Raw genomic sequence first — 22,701 nt, 5'->3', positions numbered from 1 at the left:
AAAACACACCACCATCACCACCACCACCACCACACCAACCCATTCTTTCTAATCGGCTGACCTATTTTTATTTTTTTCCTCTTCCTCCTTCTTCCCAGATCGGCCCCCTTATTTCACGTTTTTTAACGGCGATACGAACACACAAGGATGAGAACATTTTTTTGCCGGTGGGATGACGACGATGATGATAGTTTTGCGCCAATTGAAATACGCCAAGGAGTCGTCGTCGTCGTCGCGACAAAGAGAATACGACACTGAACAAAAACGAACAAGAGAAAGAAAAAGAAAAGAGAAAAGAGGACCTTTGTGGTTTGGTATTTGAGTAATAGGTAAACTACCTCTTTCTTCCTCTTCTTCCTCTTCCTCTTCCTCCTCTTTCTCTTCTTCTTTATTTTTCTTCTTTCCTTTTCTATTTCCAATAAGATTTTCCCGATTCTTTATTCATACCTTTTTCTTACGTGTTTTACAATAATAATAATAATAAAAGAAAAAGAGAGAAAGAAAACCACACACACACACACACATACATTAATTCTCGGTGATATTACACATAAATCTGCTACATTAATAAATTATTTTTAAATGATTTATATTCATTTTATGTATAGCATAAAGAGTAGTATAGTTAGAGTAGCATTTGACACGTACAAATGTACGAAAATTTCGTTTTAATATTCCGTAGATCGTAGATAAGAAACACGGAGTGGTACATATCCTGTCTTACGTTCACGTACACGTTTAATATTCTTAAACTAGATATCACGTAAATCCTTTGTGCAGGTGCGCCTGCATTGGGTGGTGATGGTAATCCAAATGCGAAATACGGTCGGCAGATGTAACTACTACTACTATTACTACTACTATTACTCTTTTTCTCGATAGGTAGTAAGTTTTTTTTTTCCTTTTTTTTTTTAACATTTCTCTCTCTCTCTCTCTCTCTTTCTAGCGTAGAGATTTGCTAGTCATTTAAAGGAAATCCGCGAATATTGCCGTGTGCACATGGTGCTGCATGCCGGCAGGAAGCTTTCCTTTTACTCAGGAAGGAAAAAAAAAGAGAGAGAGAGAGAGATATGTTATCGCGAACGTATATTTGACTAGTTACATACACACACACATGTACACATACACTTATACGGATTTTTAGTTATTCCGAGAATATGTACACACACACACACACACGCATACACAGACGCATTGATGAGTTGAACGGAGTGCGAAATGGGGAGGATTCGGTCCAATACGATGGAAGGGTTTACTTCCGTTGGACCGTTGGATAAGCCTGCTTTTGTTTCGAAAAAATTCAAGTGAGTCCATGAGGAAAGTATGTGTATATGTACGTGAGAGAGAGAGAGGGTGTGAGAGGAAGGGAGGGGGAGAGAAAAAATGCACGTACATTTTTTACTTTTTTTTTTTTATCCCCGTTTTTCTTTCCGTTTTTTTTTCTTCCTTTTCTTTTTTTTTCTTCTCTTTTTTTTCATTTTCGTTTCTTTCAGCATAGCGTTAGTTTGGAATCCTCTAGGTAGATCCTTTATTTTTCTCTCTGACGAGAAAACTCATCGATGAGACGCAAGAACGTGCTGCTTTCATCCTGACCTATTTTTTTTTCTTTCTTTTTCTTTTTTTTTTTAAATGTCTTTTTTTTCTCCTTCTCTCGAGCATGAGAGGAAGTTTTTATTATTATTATTATTATTATTATTATTATTATTATTTCAAGTGCATCTAGATGAATTTTGATTTACGTTAAAAAAAAAAAAAGACACTCACACGAATACAAATAAATAGGCATATCGAGTTATATTTTTTTGATTTGCATAAATTTACGCGATCCATGTAAGAATATTTATTAAAGAGTTGTATTAGCCAAAGATTGTGATTTTCTGGTAATATAAAAATTTGCTGATTGATCCTCGTATACGTGGAGGGAGATTTTCAAAAGTAAATTGCACATGGCTGGCATATCAAATTAATAATTATTCTTATATCGTAATAATTACAATTTCAAGTGATATTTGCAACAGAATTTTTTTTCTTTTTTTACTTGATCGATTTATTTATTTAAATATTTATCAATCAGCTTGTCAAATTTGTCGTAACCCAAATGCAATTAAATATATTTTTATACATGTATATATATCTGTATCCATAAAATTATTGACGTTAATGGGGGGTAGGAAAATAAGGTTTTTAAATGAATTTAGGAATACATTTGTCAAAGACTCCTCCCTTTATTCGTAGGGTCGGCTACTGTTGTTTCTTGTCACAAAATTACAATTTGATATTCATCGTGTCGCAGCTTTTTCCATTCCCATTAACTCGATACGATGTTACTCGTCAGTGACGTTTTAATAGCGTAGATTTTCAGTTAGGGTAGGTAGGATCTTCTACGTTATAGTGATAATGCTTGCCCGTCTCGAAGGAGCCACCTATAAAACGAGCTATTAGCAGGAAAACGAGAAGGAAGGAAGGAACGAAGGGAAGAAAAGGGAACGACGAAATAAAGCGTTTTCTTCTCGATCGATCCTTCACTTATCACTATTATCATTAACGTCTTCGACAGAGCTCTTTATCGTTCTCGGATATCCTTGAATAATTAATCCTAAAATCTTTTTCCGTAATTTCTTAGATAATAACAATATCTTCACTCCGTTTACTTGATTTTCTCGATTGAATTCTTTTCAAAATAATTAAATAAAAAGAAAAGACAGATATATATGGTGTACTTCATGTATACCTATTCCTACCCCGTGATTGGTTAAATGATTACTTAATAGAAAATCATATATCCTAATGTAGAATAAGATTTTAGCCAATTGAATACTAAATAATATATACATTTTTTTTTTGAAGTTATACTTCTTTTGGCGCGTTGGGGAAAATGTAATGAGGAGTGATTTTGTTCCGAGCGTCTGGAAAAACGACACCATGAAGTTTGTCGGTATTTACGACGCGCGGCAAAGCGATTTCAAGTATACGGCATGAAGTTGTCTTCTCTTCTTCTTCCCCCCTTTTTTCTCAAGCGGGTCACCCATCCAAATACTAATCGAACTCAGCGCTGCTTTACTTAAATGATCGAAGCGAGAACTAATGCTGCAACCGCGCCATGGCTGTTGACGCGTGAAGTAATTCTATATATCTCTCTTATATTTAGTGTGGACTGATATCTATATTTTGATATTTTCTTTTTCTTTTTTTTATTCTTTCTTATATATATAATAATAATTATTTTTTTTTTTTAAGTTATTTTTTTTCTTTGAAGTTTTTTTTTGAAGTTATTTTTGAGGTTATTGAGGTTATGTTCGTTTTGGTACGGCAAAGAAGTATAACTTCTTACGTGCGTACATAAGTACACACATCAGTTTTTTTTACAAATTACAGAACAGAGTCATTTGAGATCGCACCATGTAATAGGTTTAGTTTTAATACTTATTGCGAGAAGTTACGTAAAACATTATACGCATGTATCAGTTTTACGCGTTTTCCGAAAGAGAATATCAATTCGACTGCACGTTAGAAACTGTGAACTACTACGAGTTTATGCTAATTCTCGATAAAAAGAAGAATAGAATACATACATACATACATACATACATACATACATACATACATATATACATATATACATAGAATCGTAAATACGAAACGATGCGAGAACTGTTCGTAAAAACGAAAGTTCCGCTGTGAGAAGAGAGGAGGAGGCTATGCCGATGCTATGTTATGCTCGTTGTTTTTTATTTTGTATTATTTTTCGTAAAGGAAAGAGAAAAAAGTTGAAAGGAAAAGTTTACCATTCCTTCCTTTTCCTAGTATCTCCTACCTATCTACCTATCTAGCAACTTTCCACGTTAAAGAGAGCTTAGCAAAACTGGAATTGTCGGACGTTTGTGTTTCGCAGCGTTGCGTTTATGCGTTATATTACGAATAGCCTTTCTTTTCTTTCCCTTTTCATCTATTTTTTTTTGTTCTTCTCTTTCTCTCTATTCTCATTTTCTCTTGCTTTCTTTTCCACGAAGGTGTTGTAAAGTAAGAGATTATCGATTAAAATTCTTATCCTAATAAGATTAGAATTAATTAGTCTTACGAATGCATAACTGATATCATCTCGTCTTCTTGGATTTTATTACGGAACTCATTTGTAAAACTCGCCTATAACTTTTTGCAATTTGTACAATCCCTATGGACATATAACAAGAACAACAACAAAAATTGCATATTCATTGCACCGAAACTAACTATCCTTCCTTTGAGATATACGCGTACTCGAGGATCCGTGACAAAGAATTCATTTCTTACGTGATATATATATTCCTTCTTATATTTTTGGATACGGAAACTTCTTCTCTCATACCATTCTATTATATAAAACTTTGATCACCTCTTTATTATCATTATTATCGTTCGTTTTTATTTATAATTTATTTAGGGTCAAAAGTTATCAATTCGGTTGTTTTTAATTTCGACAAAATTACCATCGGTTTTTACGATTACGAGTGTTAAAATATAAACAAATGTTTTTCGTATCCAATTCTTATTTTTGTTTGAGTTTAAAAGATCAGCAAAATTGTTTTTCTCATATATATATAAAATATATATAAAACTTTATAAAAAAACGTTCATCGGTTCTTGCGTGTGTTCGTATTTTAACTTAAAAGGTAAGAAAACGTTTGATATATTTGACCAAAAAAATAATATTACAGGATTGAATAAATGAAATAACGGAAAATAGGAAACAACATTTATTTCGAGGATTGATAGAAGAAAGGGTGCGGTATGTAATTTTTATTAAATTCTAATTGACGAACGCAAAGACCAGCCAACCACGAGGAAGTAATGCAACGTCATAGTCATAGTAGTCGTACCTTTTTGTTGTTAATGAGACATCAAAGGGGAAATCTTCGTGGAACGCGTTCGAAATTGATTAGCGAGAACGTTTTCCAGAGACTTTAACGAAAATGCTAGTCAACGAGCTAGCTTTCCAATCCCCCCTCACCCCACTCATCATCCCCACCAAGCTTCGCTGATACCAAACGTTAACTCAGTTTCTTTGTAAAACATTTAACGTAATTTCTTCTTTTTACGTATTAGTTTGTAACGTTTCATATCAAAGAATATATATATAATCGTATCGATTAATTCCAACTTTGATTTTAATTATAAACGTTTCTACGAACTTATCAAGCTAGTGAGCCATTTTTCTGGTTTCTTTTTATATTCAAATTCCGCGGAGAATAATTTTTAGAAAATATATTGATATTATTTTTGTTGTTGTTATATATAATTATTATTACATATTATTTTTTGTTATTTATTATTTATGAATTTGAATGATACAAGCCTTTGAAACAACAAAATGTTGGCATTTTATTATAATAAAAGAAAATATATCTGGTATTGTTAATTATTGTGATTTTTACAGTCAAAATGCATTGAGACTTTTTCCTATCATTTTACAGAAGGATAAAATAACAACAATTAGTCCAGTATTAAATTAACTATTATCTGCATTAGATTCAACAAAATATCGAATATGTCGATATTAATAAATACATTTAAAAAGAATAAAAATTGTTAATAATTGTTTATAATATATATGATAAAATAAATTAAATATTATTTTGCTTTGTTGTTACAGCTGGAGCCGCTTCTGAGGAAATTAACCAAAGGACCAGTTCTGCACACAATCGCCACTCTCTCACGAAGGGTAAGCTAATTGTATTTACCTTTCATTGAAAATAATGCTTGAAAAACAATAATCACATTTACGATTATAATTCGTTTCCTTTCTCTTTTTCTTTTCATCGATTACCATTCGGCTTCTCTCTCTCTCTCTCTCTTTTTCTCTCTTTCCCTCTCTCTCTTTCTCTCTCATTAAAATTTTTGTTCGCTACAATTTCTTTCTAAAAAAAAACAGTTTGTAATTATTATTTATTATTTTTTATTATTATTATTATTATTATTATTAACTATTCGTTGTTTCTTAATTGAAATTTTTTCGTACTCGGCACTCACGTTTCATGCACGAGCACAAACGTCGTCTTTAGATAATTTTATACAGTATTTTAGCTTACACCCTATATAATATATATATATACCTAACCTGCTTGCAAATGTTATAAATGTATATCATTGTCCCATGGATTTTAATTTATATAGTACCGTTATCTTGAAAAATATCCGTCATAAAAGAAAATGATATACGGTATATGAAGGTAAAAAAATGTATGAAAAAGATAGATAATTCTCAAATGAACCTAAAATAAAAATGGTAGGATGATAAGTCGAAGAAATGTATACTTCTCACCTGTACACACAAATTTTCAACAATCTTAACACATTGACATCCGGAGACATAAGAATATGTTTTTTTTTTCTCTTGACTGATCGTAAAATACCGGAAACATATATTTTGTACACGTTGTGTGCATTAACATCGAGCGAATCTACCATCTGAAATCAAATGACAGTTTAAGTTTAGTTGTTAAATGTTGTCAGATTTATTCAAATGTTCTACAATGTTTAATTGAATAATTTGTTGTTTAAAGTGATACAACATAATCGGAAATATTTCAGCACTAAACCCTACCAACTATTGTAATATATCATAGAATGAGATTTCAGTAGATTGGTTAGCGAAGAAAAAATATTTTCTTTTTATTTATTAATAAATAATGTAAATTTTATAACATTTTTACCGCATTCTTTTCTTTTTTTTTTTTTATATAAATTACAGGACGCCGGTCGTGTTAAATTTAATGGTGGTAGGAGGGTTTAGTGTTGAAATATGCCAGCCGAATGCAAAATTTGTTCGTGCAAACTGCTTTCTGGACTGGAACCCACTACCCCCACCACCACTCATCACTCCCCACTCCGCGTAATGTGTTAAGAATTTTTCAAAAGAATAATCACAGCCCATATTATTACATCTCTCACGTTTTTTTCTTTCCTTCGAATCGTAAAATACCCGCGAGCTAGAAAACACACACACACACAAACACACACATACACGCGCGTGCGAACAATCTCAACGGAAGAAAAGAAGAAATGGATGGCGGGGGCGCGGAAGCGTTGGCGGAGAAGGACGAAGGAAAAGTTTTCTCTCCTTTTTACCTTTCCATTGTTTTCCTTCGACACTTCTAGAAATAGGTGGAAGAACTACGAGAAGGCACAAAACCTAGAGGAAAGTTGCGAAAGATCGTTTTAGTTTGCGGAAAATTTCTCAAGCTAACACCACCACCACCCCCTCGTCGAACCTGTTCTTTCATTTTCTTTTTTTTTTCCTTTTTTCTCTCTCTCTCTCTCTCTCTATCTTTCTTTGTTCCGTTAATGAGTCGAGTTAATTTCCCATAGATCACAGTAGTATGTTCATTGTCTAGTTCAGTGATAGAAGTTCACTTTCCAGTAAAGATGTTCTATTTCTTAAAAAAACCACTTTGCTTGCTTAACGCTTTCGCTACCGGTAATTTTCTATTTCATTTATTCACCTAGTACTTTTAACAATTCGTTCTTTTTTTTTTTTATTAGAGACAATTTGGAGCATAAATAATTAACTATGTGTGGATAGATACAATTTCAGTCTAGTCTCAGAATCATTCGTTTGCTAAAATGTTGTATATTCGATTATTATATTACAATATATATCATAGATTTAGAATTATTTTAGTTTACATTGAAAAAAAGAAAAGAAACAACCCTTAAAAATTGTACAATTTTCCAATATATTATTTATCTACAGATCAAAGGGGGTAAGGGGTGGGAAAAAAAAAGAAAGATTTTTCTATGGTTGTTTTAAAATACAAAGGTGAAAGAAAAAAGAAAAAAATTATTGGGCGCGTTATCTCGAAGAGTTAAGAGGGGTGTATTATACATCACCACCACCACCATCACCACCACTCACTTCAAGGGAAAAGAAAAGGGAATGGTTATTGTGTTCGAAGCTGTCGCGCAATCGACAATGACCATTGAGTTTTCCCTTCTCATTAAAATTCTATTTCGAGCGTGCAAACCTGCGAAAACAGATGAAAAGACTGGACTCTCATTGTTTTTCGACCCACTTTCAAGGCGACGAAGATTAACGGGAGCCTACACGTGTATTACTCTCTCTCTCTCTCTCTTTCTCTCTTATTTTTTTTTTCTTTTTCTTTCTCTTTCTTCGTCGTAGTTCTTCATTGAGAGCCCTCGGCTTCTTCCCTCCCCCTCCTCACCCCACCCAACTCACTCCCACTCCACCCCCACAGTCCTACGATAATTTGAACCGGACTGACAAAGAAAATACCGACTACTATTACTACTACTACTACTACTACTATCTTTGCGAATGATAAAAACTAAGAACCACCATCTAAATATAAAAAAAAAATAAATCACTATGATAAGTATGCGAGTATATTTTGATAAAGTTTTCTTTCTTTCGATGATAATTATGGATTAAAATAAACGTGAATTAATCGAACGAATTTAAAAAACATTTTTATCGTATCTTATATTTTTTTTTTTTTATTTCGAATATAGTCAATCCGATTTGATTACATTTTTTGAAATTGACTATCCATTTAAAAGAACAAAAATGAATTTTTAACATGTATATTATATTTCATATATATTAATCAAGATTAATATTTGGATTTTGATTTGGGGGGGGGACACATTCATTAGATGGGGAAAAAAAGAAAATGAGAGTCCGTGTTTATTTAAAAAAAAAGGGTAGAGGAAAAAAATGAAATTTTTCTTGTATATTCCCTTTTGATAACTGATTTCTATTCCGCAGAAGAAACAATGCATTGGTTCGCCCAGATAGGAGGCGACGGTGGTGATACTAATCATTTTCCAGATAATCATCGGAACGGTAAATAAACACATCATATATATCGCATATCAAGGTTGTGTGCGTTTTACCGATGCGAGAATAATTTAAACATCTGCACGTAATTTCATTACCATGCGTAATTTCGTAAACGAGATTAACACAACAATCACACGTTTGAATTTGTAATATCAATTTTTCTTTATCTTTTTGTTTGTTTTATTTTGCATTATATCTATGGTATTTATTGATTACTATTGAACGTTTACTTTTTCTTTCATCGTGATACGATTGAATCAAATTTCCCCCACCCTTCCCGTGTGTTTCTTCGACCACGACGACAATGATGGGAAATATTAATTACAATATTATTATTAATAATAATAATAATAATAATAATAACAACAGCGATAATATGATTTGTTGTTGACTACAAGTGTGTTGCGTATGTGTGTGTGTGTGTGCTTAACAAATTGAAGCTAACCTTTTGATTGATTTAACGTGTAAATTCAATACCAGTTTCGTTATTACATACATATGTACATGCATCACCCTCTAAAACAACGAACAACCAATTTCGAATGTACGTTCGTCGTGTTGATGTTAATCAAAATGACCAAAGAGAGTGACGTTTACGTTGTACCTTAGAACTGAATTTCATTCAATATGGTTAAAGCATGGTGTGTGTGTGTATGATGTACCAAACGACGAACGATTAAAGCAAAGATTAATTATTACTGAAAAGATTTACCAATGATCCATACAAATTTTCTTCGATTTAACATTTAAATTTATGTACGATGATACGGAAAACGATTGAATAGAATGATCTCTGCCAGTTGAATTGAAAAACGAAACAGAAAATTGATAATAAATTCGAACCTTTTCAAGTATTACAAAATATTATTATTATTTTATAATGTATACGCAAGAATAATATATAAAATATTGACAATTAATAAAAAAATAAAAAAAAACATATAATCGTACAATTAAATATTCGTTTGACCAATATTTAATATTATTTGAAAAATTATAATTTAAAATCCGTGAGAGAAAACTACGTTTGTGCTTATTGCATATGAACGATGCATCTGTTGTTGTTGTTGTTGTTGTTGTTGTTGTTGCTGTTGTTGTTAGCATGCATGCTTAAATTTCGCATAATAGAAAATAATAAAAATAAATAATAGTAATAGTAAAAAGAACAACTATTACAAATCAACAACAAATGTTCTAAGAAACGAACCAACCAACCAACAAGCAAGAACAAGAACAATAAACAGATATCACACCAATCAACAACCAAACAAACCAACCAATAAAAACAACAATAACAATATAACAATGTCTTGTTGGCGAATATGTGTAAGAATATTTCTCACGTGCTTTCGCACATATTTCTCCCTTTCTTCTCGGCAGATGTGAAGCGCCGCCGAAGTCTCTACGACGAGGACTCCCTCGACGATGATCGTCTTGACGAGAACGAAGGTATCACGTTTACAAAAGGGCTTCTCATCTTTCTGCGTTCAACAAACACGTGTCTCGTGTATTTCTTTCTTCTTCCCTAGTTTCTTTTTATTTTTTCCACCTGTAATTTCAAATAATCAAATCCATCGTCCGTGTCCTGTTTCTCTTACTTTTTTTTCTTTCTTTTTTTTATGTATTTTTTTTGTCTGTTTCTATATGTTTGTTGTCTCCGTTACGTGTCTCTCTCTCTATCTCACTGTATTAATTTTTTAATATAAAAATTTGACTAAAAAGAAGCTAACTTTTTTTTCTTTCATATTTTTTTTTTATTTAATTGCTGCTACCGATTCACGAATCCTTCGCGAGTGCTCGTGCTTGTCATCGCACTATCAATCATTTGACGTATGTTCCTTTTCATATTTCTTTCTTTTTTTTTATTATTATTATTATTAATTATTTGTTCTTACTCTTTTTCTCTCTCTCTTTCTCTTGTTCTCTTTGTCTTTGTTTCTATGTTTCTCTTTCTCTTATTATATCTGCATCGTACTTTATATCTCTGTATATATGTAGTCTAGCTATGAGAATTATTGACGAAAAGGGGTTGCGTCAAAAAGGGGTGAAAGGGTTCGAGGGAAGGGGTAGTTCGAAGCGTATTATTTATCCGGTTCTCGCGACGTCGACTAATTTTCATCGTTTGCTTTACGGTCGAGAGAATTTATTTATTTGTATATATATATATATATGTACGTATATACATATACGCGTATATTTACAATGATGTGCATGACATATGGAACAAATTAGTGGACAACGGTCGGTCTACAAATACGCGAAATTTGCAGCTGTGACGAAATGTTATTAATAAAAAAAAAATATCGTGCAGATTTTTTTTTTTTTTTAATTTCTTTTTTCTATTTGACATTAACACGTTGAGTGCAATGAGGGGGAAGAATCAAACCGGTGTGTTACTTTGATGAAATTTAAAATTATTACAAACACGTAATTCCAATAAATTTGATAATAAAATTGATTTTCATTTTTCCGTGAAGATATTAATAACAATATAGTAAACACGTGTCGTATTAAAATACTTTAAACAAAATACAAGTGAATCAGTACTGCGAATTGTACTATCTTAAGATTTTGTTAATCTAGTCAAAAAAAATAAACAAATATATTTCATCATTGTTATACGAAAAAGGGATGGACCCTTTAGTAAGAAATAAATGCATTGCACACGATTACGCGTATTATAAAATTTATCTGATTCTCTATAAACAATAACAAAAATTCGTATTAACATTCAACGTGTTAAAATCGTGATTGGAATAATCGATCGTTAAAAGAAAAAAAAAAAGAAAAGTAATAATAAAAAAATTCTCCTTTAACAATTAAAACGTCTTCGTCGTGTAACACGTGTGTTATCGTATACGTGGGCGTGCGTGTACGTGTGATGTTGAGCGTGGGAGGATTTATTAACTGTATGCGTGTATATGTTTTTTTTTTCTTTTTTTACGAGTGTATGGCGGAAGCGAATGAATGAATGAATGAATGAAATTAATAAAAGGATGTATCGATAATTATAAATAAATTGTTTGACAGCACGAGACTCGACGGGAAGCGCTAAAGATGTTGACAGGGCGAGGCTCGTCCGTGAAAGGCAGAACGAAGAACGACAACGGAAACTGGAAGAGCTGAGACAGCAGGCACTTGCTGCTCAACGTTTTCGAGAACAGCGAGAGGAAGAACGTCGAAAACGTATCGATGAGCTGAGGTCACGAGACAATGATAGGTTTGTTTCATCTTTTAACATAAATTTATTGATTATATTTTTCGGGGTTTTTTTGTTTTTTTTTTTTCGAACTCTTATTTCTTATCCAGTTGATTCAATTAATCCAGTTGATCTTTGGTAAGAGTTTTATTGGACGATTGAATGATTGAAAAGGAAAAGGGATTACAAGTTAAATTTGTGTGTGTGTCTTTTAATAATAATTTATTTTTTGAACTCTTATACCTTATCCAGTTGATTCAATTCTTTGGCAGAAACTTTGTTCCTTTCTTAATTGAATGGTTGAAAAGGAAAAGGGATTACAAATAAAATTTGTTAAAATTATTTAATTGAAAATTTAACAATTACTTGTTTGCAATTATGAGTTTATCTTATAACGTTATCAAATGATTTTTATTATTTTTTTTTTATAAGTGAATTGGTGATACCTGTTGAATATAAAGATTTATTTAAAATAAGATAGAACTCTTAACGTTTTTTTTTTTTAATACTTTATTTTTACATTTTTCATCAAACGAATTGGTGTGTGTGTATGTGTATGTGTATCTTTCTTTGCTCATTTGCGCGAGTGTTTTACGTGAAGGAAATAAAAGATAAGAGAAGCATAAAAAATATGTGATCAAAGTAATATTATAGATATCGATGATGTATCGTTAGGTGTTCTCGTGATGTAAATTAGAAAATTGCGCGCACGCCGCGAATATCGCATAAATAATAGTGTCACCTTAGGTAGTAGGACCCGTGTAAAATCAGTATAGCTCAGCGTGTTTTAACGATGCATTATGAGATTATAAGCTCAACGTGGTTATAAGTTTGACCTCGTTAGCGTGACATCATTCTAAACTGTTTTACCGTCGTGGAGAGAAGCCCGGTAAATTACCACAAACTCCTCCGTTGCTACTTATATAAAATTTTAAGGGTACACACATGCATATGTAATTAAGAAAATATAAATATTCTTTTTAACCAAAAAAAAAAGTAATAACAAATTTGACGATTACCATAACAATGATTAACAAGCTTATTTTATTTTACAACAAGATATAAATATACATTACCGACAAATCTCTAAAATATTATTTATTTAATATCCAAAAGTATATAAAAACCCTAATAATAAAAGAACACACATAAACAACGAGGTAATCAGTACGATAAGTGATATAATTGATAAAATATTTTATTCGTGTTACTTGCATCATTTTATATTTTCTTATTCTTCTTTTTTTTGTTTGTTTATTTGTTTGTTGAATTTAATGATAATTTTAGACGGAACCAGGTAGAAGAAAGGAAACGTTTAATATGCGAGGCAGAACGAGAAAGGCGGGAGGCAATCCTCCGAAAAAATCAGGAAAGGGAGGCACGTATCGAAGCAAAGAAGAAGAACGAAAGATCCCACATAGTTTTTGCGTTTGGCAGTTCGACACCGAGGATGTTGGAACCAGCAGACACCGGTGGTTCGACCTTCTGGGGTACGCGAAGGGCCACTTCGACCACCAACGTCATGATGTTTTCAGCTGCTCAACCTTTGACCAGGAGATCCTCCGAAAGGGAACTCGATGGCAGCAAGAAACGAGCCACTTCTGCAGGTGGATTGGACAGAAAACCCGGCGAAGGTGAGCAACAAATCTAACAAACAATCATTATTTTATTTGCGCACGCAATTATTATTATTATTTCTTTTTCTCCTTCTATATTTCGTACACTTATTATTATTATACAAAGTATCCGAAATAATAATAATAATAATAATAATTATTATATATTTATTCGCGTGACGTATGAAATATTCAAATTAAATGTTTTTGTTTATAACAAATTATGCATTTGCAATTGACGGACAAATATTTGCAATAACGTCAATGAAACTTGCCTTTTCGTTTTTTTCTTTCGTGAAATATGAATTACGTATATGTTAAAACGAGTTTGCTATCGTTAATAGTGAAATTCATACTTTAGAACATATCATTTTCATCAATTCATAAGTTGACGTTAAGTATTTTTATTGTTTGTAATCAGATCACAAGGTTTAAGTAATCAAATATTACTTTCTTTTTAATATTCGTTCATTTTAATGAAACAAATGTAAATTTGCATATTTCGATATATATACAAATCAATTGGTGAATGGCAAACTCGTTTCAACACAGATTTCATGCAGTAATAAAAACGAAATAAAACATAGGCATGTTCCATCAAAAAAAAAATTAAATTAAAAAAGACGTTGTCTATCGTAGTAGCTGTTCTCGTCGGGTGATCGAAATATTCTATTCATTTTTGGAAAAAAAAAAAACCATAATTCGTTAAATTTAATATTTCGCATACAGCAAGAGGAAACAAATTATTTTGGACACCTTGTAGATATAATTATCGAACAATTTTCTTCACATACGTTTTTCTACGTTGCCCACAAAATAATGTCATTGCAAAAATAAACGATGTCGCGTTTTATTATACAAAGGTGTGTTCTCAATAACAAAGTAGAAATATCAATCAATGTTATTTTACAATTTAAATTTATTTTTATTTATTTATTTTGGTTCGAAAAAAGGAGGACCAACCCCCCTTTTGCATACCTTCGATAAATAATAATCTCTAACTGTGTGTGATGAACAGTTTATAATTTGATTCAAAAAGATACAAAAATAAAAAAGAAAAAAAAAACCATCCAATTGACAAAAACCCTTACGCGAAATACAAGCCGATATGACGATTAAAAAAAAAAATAAAAAATAGGATTCTCTCTTTCGGATCGAAACATTTAATTTTGATAGTGAATTTAATCGATTAATTATATCAATATATACATGCATACACGTATTAAAACAATCGTGCTATATATAATCAATGTTTGTATGCAAGAATGTTGTCTATCTGTGCTCTAGTTCTAGACCCAAGCGTTGTTACTATAATACAATCGTATTTTCTCGGTTAGATACAGCGACTGCTATATTATTTTCTATAAATAAAATAATCAATTTTTCTTCAGGTGTCTCTGTCTGTCGTACAGTTGACATTTTTCTTCGAAATTTGTATACTAGTTTCTTACTAGTCGCTGTATCTGTCGTAAAATTCGAAGACAAGGAAAAAAACAATTTAAAAAAATAAATAAATATCACATAGATTAGTGTGTCGCTTAATTTTAGTCGTTGCTTTTAATTAAACACTCGTCGTCTTCGTTTTCGTCGTTTTCGTCGTCGTCGTCGTTCGCTTGTAGAACTTTCTATCGTTTCTTATTCTTTTTTTTCTATTAGAAATTCCACATACGAATCCTGCATCGCGTTACGCATGCATTTACAAGTTACACGCACTTACAATTCGTTTAGAATACGTACACTGAAAGTATTGAAATTGTCGTTAGAATTTTGTATCGCATCTTCTGTTCACGATTTTTCATTTCCATCGTCACATTTGTTGTTGTTGTTATTGTTATTCTCGATATCACAGATATATTATAAAAAAGTTTAAAACAAAAAACAAACAAACATTAATATAATCGATAATATTCATATATCACTATCAATCATAAATGTAAAAAAAAATCCGCAAGAACGAATTCAATCATGTCTATCGCTTTAAATCGCAAGTTGGTTGGAACGCTTTTATTAGATGCAAATATTTATTCGTGTGTTTCATTTCTAAATTATTCGTTGATTTTATAATCGTATCTTTTTTTTATTTTTACCTTTTATCAAGATCTAATCACTTCTTTACAAAGTTTCATATTATCACGCTTTTATCCAATACTATCTGCTGAAACAATAGCACACAGTTTGTTCCATTTGTTTAATTATATTCACGTTGTGCACTTGATTTTAATAATTTGATGGGGGCAACCGGTAATCAAACGTTTTTTATTTTTATTGTTTTTTTTTTTATTTCCTATTGGTGTATTTTATATTACCGGATTAGAACAAGTTAATCCAATTTTATGAATCTTACTGTAAGTGTACACTGATTCGTATTTTTCTCTTCAATTTATTTTTGTATATTATTTTTTCAATTATTCTAACTTCTTCTTCTTCTTCTTCTTCTTTTTCTTTTTTGTTATAATAATCGTAATTAAAAAGTTTTAAAGAATAAGAGGAAACATTTATTAATCGATAAAATATTATAATCGAAATTTTTGTCGAATATAATTTCTCAAGATTCACGTTAGTGTTTCACTTACACACACACATACGTACATACGTACGTATTGATTTCTAATAGAAACGTGTGTTAGATTTTTTAAAGGAATTACTTCTTATACGATAAATATCGTGCTCGTTCGCGCGAACTGTTCGATAAAAATGAACGATTATTTCCGCGTTGTTTCAAAGATACCATTCGCATTCCTTTTCTTCCGAACGACGAGGGTTAAAGATTAGAAAATAATAGAACGAAGAAATGAAGAAAAACCTTCTTATTGGATATCACTATCTAACATCATTCATGGTATTTACACGTTTATAGAAATTCGTATATAACTACCACCATGTGTTAGACGTTTTTTTTTACGATATTTCTTTTCAATTTTTACGTATACTCGTGATTAGTATTTTTTACGTTTAATAGATAATTACGAAACAGTGAAATATCGTTTAGCTATGAATTTAGAGTAGAATTTAGAAATTTGTTTCGTTATACAACACAACCTATTGTAGATGTGGCAAGTAATTCAAGTAACCAGACCAAATTAATAGCTCTTTCCCTAAGGTAAAATAGAAGAAAGAAAATGGTGTGTGCGGTTTGCCAGCCCCTAGGAGAGAACTAACTTTTTACGATTCTTATTTTTTTTTCCCCTGCAAATAATTTTCTTTCACGCGATACAGTCATATTTGTTTTATGTCAGCTTGTTTTTTTTTTCTTTTTTTTTTTTTTTTTAAATATAACATTTTTTTTCATTATTTGAATAAAAACAAAGATGTTTCAATATAGTATCGATTAAATTCGCGAAACTAACGTAAGAAAAAGTTATGAGTCATTGGAAATGAATCAACTAACTAACAACAAATTATACAATAATTTCTTTTATTTTTTGTTAACCGTGTCAATTGAAAAGGCTTATTAGTTTGACTACTGAGTCAGCTGGTTAGCATAATAACTATATGCGTTTAGAGTTTCTCATGAAAATTTTGCTTGTACAACACACCTTTAACTCACACTAATCTTACACTACAAGCTAAGAGATTCCCCAGTTCAAAGTTTAGACATATGGGTGTTGTAACGAGAGGAGGAGGCTCAGTTCGCGTAATTGTTTCGTAAACGTTTCCCAGACGCGGGAACGTTCTCCGTTAACGTTTTAAAAGAGATTTATGCGAAAGGATAAAACGTTTGACGGAACTTTAAAAGGACAGATAAAGAGTATAATAATGAAAGATATATTAAAAGCTAGCTAGCTTTAGCGATCTACAATCTTCTTTTGCTAATTGCCGTTATCTATACACTTATTTTCGCTAAGTGGTGATGGTTCTTACGATTTGACACGTAATACGTCAATTTTTATTTCTTTTTTTTTTTTTTTATACAACGTAATACATAAAAAAATATTTGGATGGTACGTTAAACTTTTGCGATTTTCTATTTCAATTATTTACAAAGCAATCACTTTGATACTACATTCTAACAAGTTATATAAATATATTTATCAAAATCAATAAATGAACTTTATATTTGAAACAATAACCATAGTTTAATAGCTTTACAAACAATCATAATACGAGACAATAAAATTGTTCGTATCGTAACGTTCAAATATTTTTTCTTTCGAATCACTGTACATATTGATATTTACAATATTTAAATATCACCGTATTTGAACCGAATTATTACGTAAATTAAATTACGTAATTAAAACCGAAGTATTACGTTGTCAGCAAATATAATATCATTATATGTACATATATATATTTCATTTTTTTCGCTATTACTACTACTACTACTACTACTACTACTGCTACTGCTCTATTACTACACTACTACTACTACTACTACTACTCTACTATTCTTCGCGAGAGAGTCGTTGGAAGTAAAGCTAATGTTCCAGAGTTGGATGATTTGTTTGCAGATATGAGAATGTCCTCGTCCATGTACGAGGTGTTCAATTGGAATTCTAGCCCCGATCCTCCCTTAACTCCTGGCAAACATAAGAGAGCCAGCCTCTCTCTTCCTCCTACTACAGACATCTTTGCCATCGATGATAAGTCTGATAGCGATACTAGGCGTCCAATGATTCAGCGGGCTGTCAGTGGTGAGTCCTGAAGCCGGAAGTCTGCGACACACGGGAAAATATATACGCTCTTTCTATTTATTTCACTTTCTCTATCTATCTCTATCTCTCTATCTATTCTATTTTTTCTATCTATTATCTCTTTCTGTTATGTTCTCTGATTGATTTGCCGATCCTTGTCTGTCCAACCACTTATTAACACTCGCTCGTTCGATTGTCTCCCGCAGTTATTATTGTTAGTACGAATATATATATATATATATTTATTATAGATACGTGTATACACTTCAGCCAGCATGTGTTCGTTTTATTATTATTTTTTGCAAACTCATATACACACACACGTACACACATATATTATATATAGATTGATAGATAAGCGATATAAACGATAATTGAGTTTTTCTTTATCTTCATTTTTCATTATCATTTATATTACGAATGCAAGTATGTTATTTTTTAATCAATGGTTTGTAATTTCCATTCAAATTTTACACCTACTGGTATGAAAGAAACACTACTATATAGAGTGATCCATAAAATATAACGAAGATAATATCGAATATTTCAAATATAATATTATAATATTTAAGAAAGGTATGAGGAAAATAAATTATTTAGGATTTAAGTTAAATTTTTGTAATCATTTGATCATCAATTGATTTTGTTTCTTTTTTTTTGTAATTATAATATTAACATTAGATTTACGGACTGAGCCAATTTGACTCATTTCAAATTATATATATATATAAATTAAATATTATTTTTAAATGCCGTAATAATCAATTCCTCTTGTTTACCCACTTCTATATTCAAACAATGTTTGTAAGTTTAAAGAAAAAATATAAAAACAAAACATTCGTAAATCTAATGTCAAAGAAAAAAAACTTTGAAGGGTTTTATTTGTATTTAAGATTAGCTCCTCGTAAGTAGGCAGATTTTATTTGTCATTATTATAAATCGTCGTTGTACGCGTTCATGTTGCTATGCTGCGCACTGCACGATGCTTAGGAGGAGGGTATAGCAAATTCCGTTGTCGGTGTGTGAGGATTGATCGCTCGCTTTGGTATTGCTGGTGGTGTTTGCTGCTTGCTGCTGCTTTCTTCTTCTCTTTACCTTGTACGCATGTGGCTTTCGATTGCACCACGAACAACAGAACAGGCTGACGTTAGAATAATAAAATTGCTTGTGGACGACGGTGAGTCGCGCGCTAAAGCTGAAGTATCGATTAATGTGTGGGATGTACACCGCCGTTTGCTAGCCAACGACGACGACGACGACGATGACGACGATGACGACGGGGACGACGACGACGACGACGACGACAACTACTACCACTATTCCTCCTTTGACAACCGAGAGACTTTCTTTCGTACGTGTGTTGAACACACAACACCGTACTCTTCTACCTAGTCGCTTTATATTGCTTGTCGCGAGAAGGATTATTGCGTGAACGTTGTTGTATAGAAGTAAAAGAAATCGTAGCATGATAAGAAGAAGAAGGTTGATTGTTGTTGTTATTGTCTCTATCTTTGTGTGAGTACCTATCAACGAACGTGTTTTCTCTGTGTGTATTTTATTTCTCATTATATATATATTGTTTCGTTTCAAATTACTTCCAATCACACACGAACGATAAAATAAAAGAAAGAACACAATCGGTATAGTTATATCCTAAAAGTATCCTCGAATTTATCGTAGAAAACGTTAATAAAGATCGTCATTCAGATTCGTACACTCAGGAATCGTATTATTCATCTCTTGGTTTTTTTTTTGTTTCCCCCTTCTTTGAGATCGAGTTACTTTTTATTAAACGATTATTTTGAATAATCAATATATATATACTGAGTTAATGTTGTAATGTTTTAGGTGAGGATAGCGACGGAACACCAGGAACACCAAGTTCGGTCTATCTTCGAGTGAACAGGAGACGTACCGACCTGATGCCGACGATACCGTCCCCCCGTGATGGACCACCAACGTCAGGACGTAGCTCATCGGCCAAGGCCTTCGCACGTTCCCCAGGTAGGACTTACTCGATGTCGAGACTGGACCAGTTATCTCAGCCTAGGAAACGTCCGACAGAGCTTAGTACATTGACGGAACAGCAAAGTCAGCCTCTCAGTGGTTCAAGCATGAGTCGCAGCATGTCGCACTTGGCTGCTGCTGCTGCTGCTGCTGCTGCTACTGCCTCAGGAACCAAGAGCCTTAAACGCTCGGATAATTCTCGTAGCATGGGTACATTGCCGGGTGCCGTACCAATCCCAAGACCTACAAGGGCTGAAAGATTGCGTCGGAAGGCTCGTGAGCTTCAAAATCAACAGCAGCAAGGTAATCACGTTCTCGTGCGCTCAACTCCCCATACAAATATATTTTCAAATTTAATCATTGATCTTCTCCCCCAACTTTTTCGTTTCGTTACATTCGTATTTTTAACCCTTTGCGGTTGGTGGGACGGTTTCAATCCAAATGTTCCGCAGTGCCTAGCCATTGTCGCGATAATAGTCGTTTGAAAATTCCAGCTCATATTTTTCTCCTCGCACCCTAATATCGACGTATTTAAGTGGAACATATATCGTAACCCTATCAATTGTTTTTCACTGAACGCATATATGAGTTCCTCGGCCAAATTGATGGTTTATGCAGAACGCATATGTGCGCAGCGGTTGTCCGCAAAGGGTTAATTCGATTCGACGCTGTAATTTTTTTTTTATACGGAAAAAAGAAAAACCGCTTTTTTTTCTCTCTCTCTCTATCTATCCTTCGGGGATTTTTTTTATATTTTTTTTTTTTTATTCAGAATAAAATTAATTTTAACGATCGCGGGAGTTGAGTGCGCGCCCTTGCATGTACGAAAGATGGAGCCGTTGTAAATCAATAAACAATGATCGAACGAGGTTGCCCTGCATTTATACTCTATTCTGCTATCTATATCAATTTATCTATTTGTTCATCTAATAATCTTAACTTTGACACGCTCTAATAAGAAGACGTCTTCTGTTTCATTGCTACGTACAACTTTCGTTTCTCTTTCCATTCTCTTTCTCTCTTTTTCTATTTCACTCTTTCTCTCGCTCATACATCAAATGTAATAATTATCGAAGAACCAAGAATCAAAAAAAAAAACGCAATAACACCAAATGCTTGTTGCACCATTTGTTTGAATATTGATTGACATTGCGCTCCTATTTAAGACACCCCCCACCAAGTTCTCGTCAGCTTTTTCAATGCCAGCGTGGTGAAGGTATGCTATAAACATTTGTATATTTGGTAAGCTGAACATACTTTTATATTTCAAATACTAATTTTTCTATCTTTTTCTCTCACACTATCTATCTATCTATCTCTCTCTCTCTCTTTCTATCTATCTTTTTCTTTTTTATTCTCAGAATGTGACATTCTGCGAGGTAATAATACGTATATGTTAGAAAATAATCGATCGACTACACTTGATACCGTTCTTTGAAGCAAATGCTGACACCTCAACTCTCTCTCCGTGGCTACAGATATCTCTTTCCCTTTATTTCAAATGTTTACAATCTTTCAAGTTGATTGAGATTCCATGACGTCGTGTCATCGACCACATGATTGCATTCCGTGACGGCAATAAACTAGTATCAAATTCTTAATAATTCTTAGAATAACTATTCTAACGTATCACTATTTCATACTGTGTTTTTGTATGTCATCGAACTTGACAAAATTTTAATTCAAAATGACGCGATATAATTTGAAACATTTTGTTTTTATTTTTTTTTGATCCTTTTTTCTTTCCTTCTCAAATGCATCATTGGCCTTGACACATACGTCGTTCTTTTTTTAAAAAAAAGTTAAAGCTAACATATACGTATGTATATATTGTATAAATATTGATTTGTATATTTAGTGTGCAATATCCGATTTTGATTATTTTTTTCTTATTTGATTATCTCTCTCTCTCTCTCTCTCTCCTTTGCATTATTTACTTTCTCATTATCTTTTCTTTGTTTGTTTTCTAATAATTTTTATTCTAATTTTTTTTTTTATTTATTTATATCATTACTTACACTTGGTTTTGCGATAAATAATATAACGTTTGAAAATAAAAAAAAAATAAAAAAGGATAACATGCTCGAACATATTTGGGCTTATTTTTCTTTTTTGCTAATAATCTATTGAAATTGACAGACATAATAAATAATCTCGAGGAACGATAAAAATTACAACGTTACATAAGTTTGTAAGTAATACAGGAATAATTTTAGATTACACCGTTATCTTTTTCCTTCTTCTTCTTCTACTTCTTTTTTTTTTTTTGGGCAGTTCACTTGAATAAATAAGTTCATTTTTTTTCTCCCCTATAAGCACCACGAGAGACCGCTTAGAATTTTTTGGTGATGGGGCTTGGCACTTGAAAAAAGTTTTTCCTCTTACGTTTCTTATTTTCAGTCTATAATT

The 22,701-nt window shown here is 32.1% G+C and overlaps 1 protein-coding gene across 18 annotated transcripts in view; it reads left to right on the top strand.

The window, feature by feature from the left end:
* LOC122522326 (MAP7 domain-containing protein 2) overlaps positions 1 to 22,701 on the top strand; it is a 114,884-nt gene that overhangs the window by 80,627 nt on the left and 11,556 nt on the right. For 9 of the 18 annotated variants that reach the window (XM_043643341.1, XM_043643345.1, XM_043643342.1 and 6 more), the window contains 6 exons: positions 5,630 to 5,698; positions 10,217 to 10,285; positions 11,867 to 12,056; positions 13,323 to 13,669; positions 18,103 to 18,285; positions 20,134 to 20,595. In XM_043643341.1, coding sequence (XP_043499276.1) covers positions 5,630 to 5,698; positions 10,217 to 10,285; positions 11,867 to 12,056; positions 13,323 to 13,669; positions 18,103 to 18,285; positions 20,134 to 20,595 — 1,320 coding nt within the window. The remainder of the gene's footprint in view (positions 1 to 5,629; positions 5,699 to 10,216; positions 10,286 to 11,866; positions 12,057 to 13,322; positions 13,670 to 18,102; positions 18,286 to 20,133; positions 20,596 to 22,701) is intronic. The other 9 variants (XM_043643347.1, XM_043643348.1, XM_043643349.1 and 6 more) reach the window with 4 other exon arrangements.

Source organism: Polistes fuscatus, unplaced genomic scaffold (assembly GCF_010416935.1).
Source record: "Polistes fuscatus isolate 324 unplaced genomic scaffold, CU_Pfus_HIC Scaffold5, whole genome shotgun sequence".
NCBI lineage: Eukaryota > Metazoa > Arthropoda > Insecta > Hymenoptera > Vespidae > Polistes > Polistes fuscatus.
The sequence above is the reverse complement of the archived record's forward strand: the minus strand, read 5'-3'. Positions and strand labels throughout refer to the sequence as shown.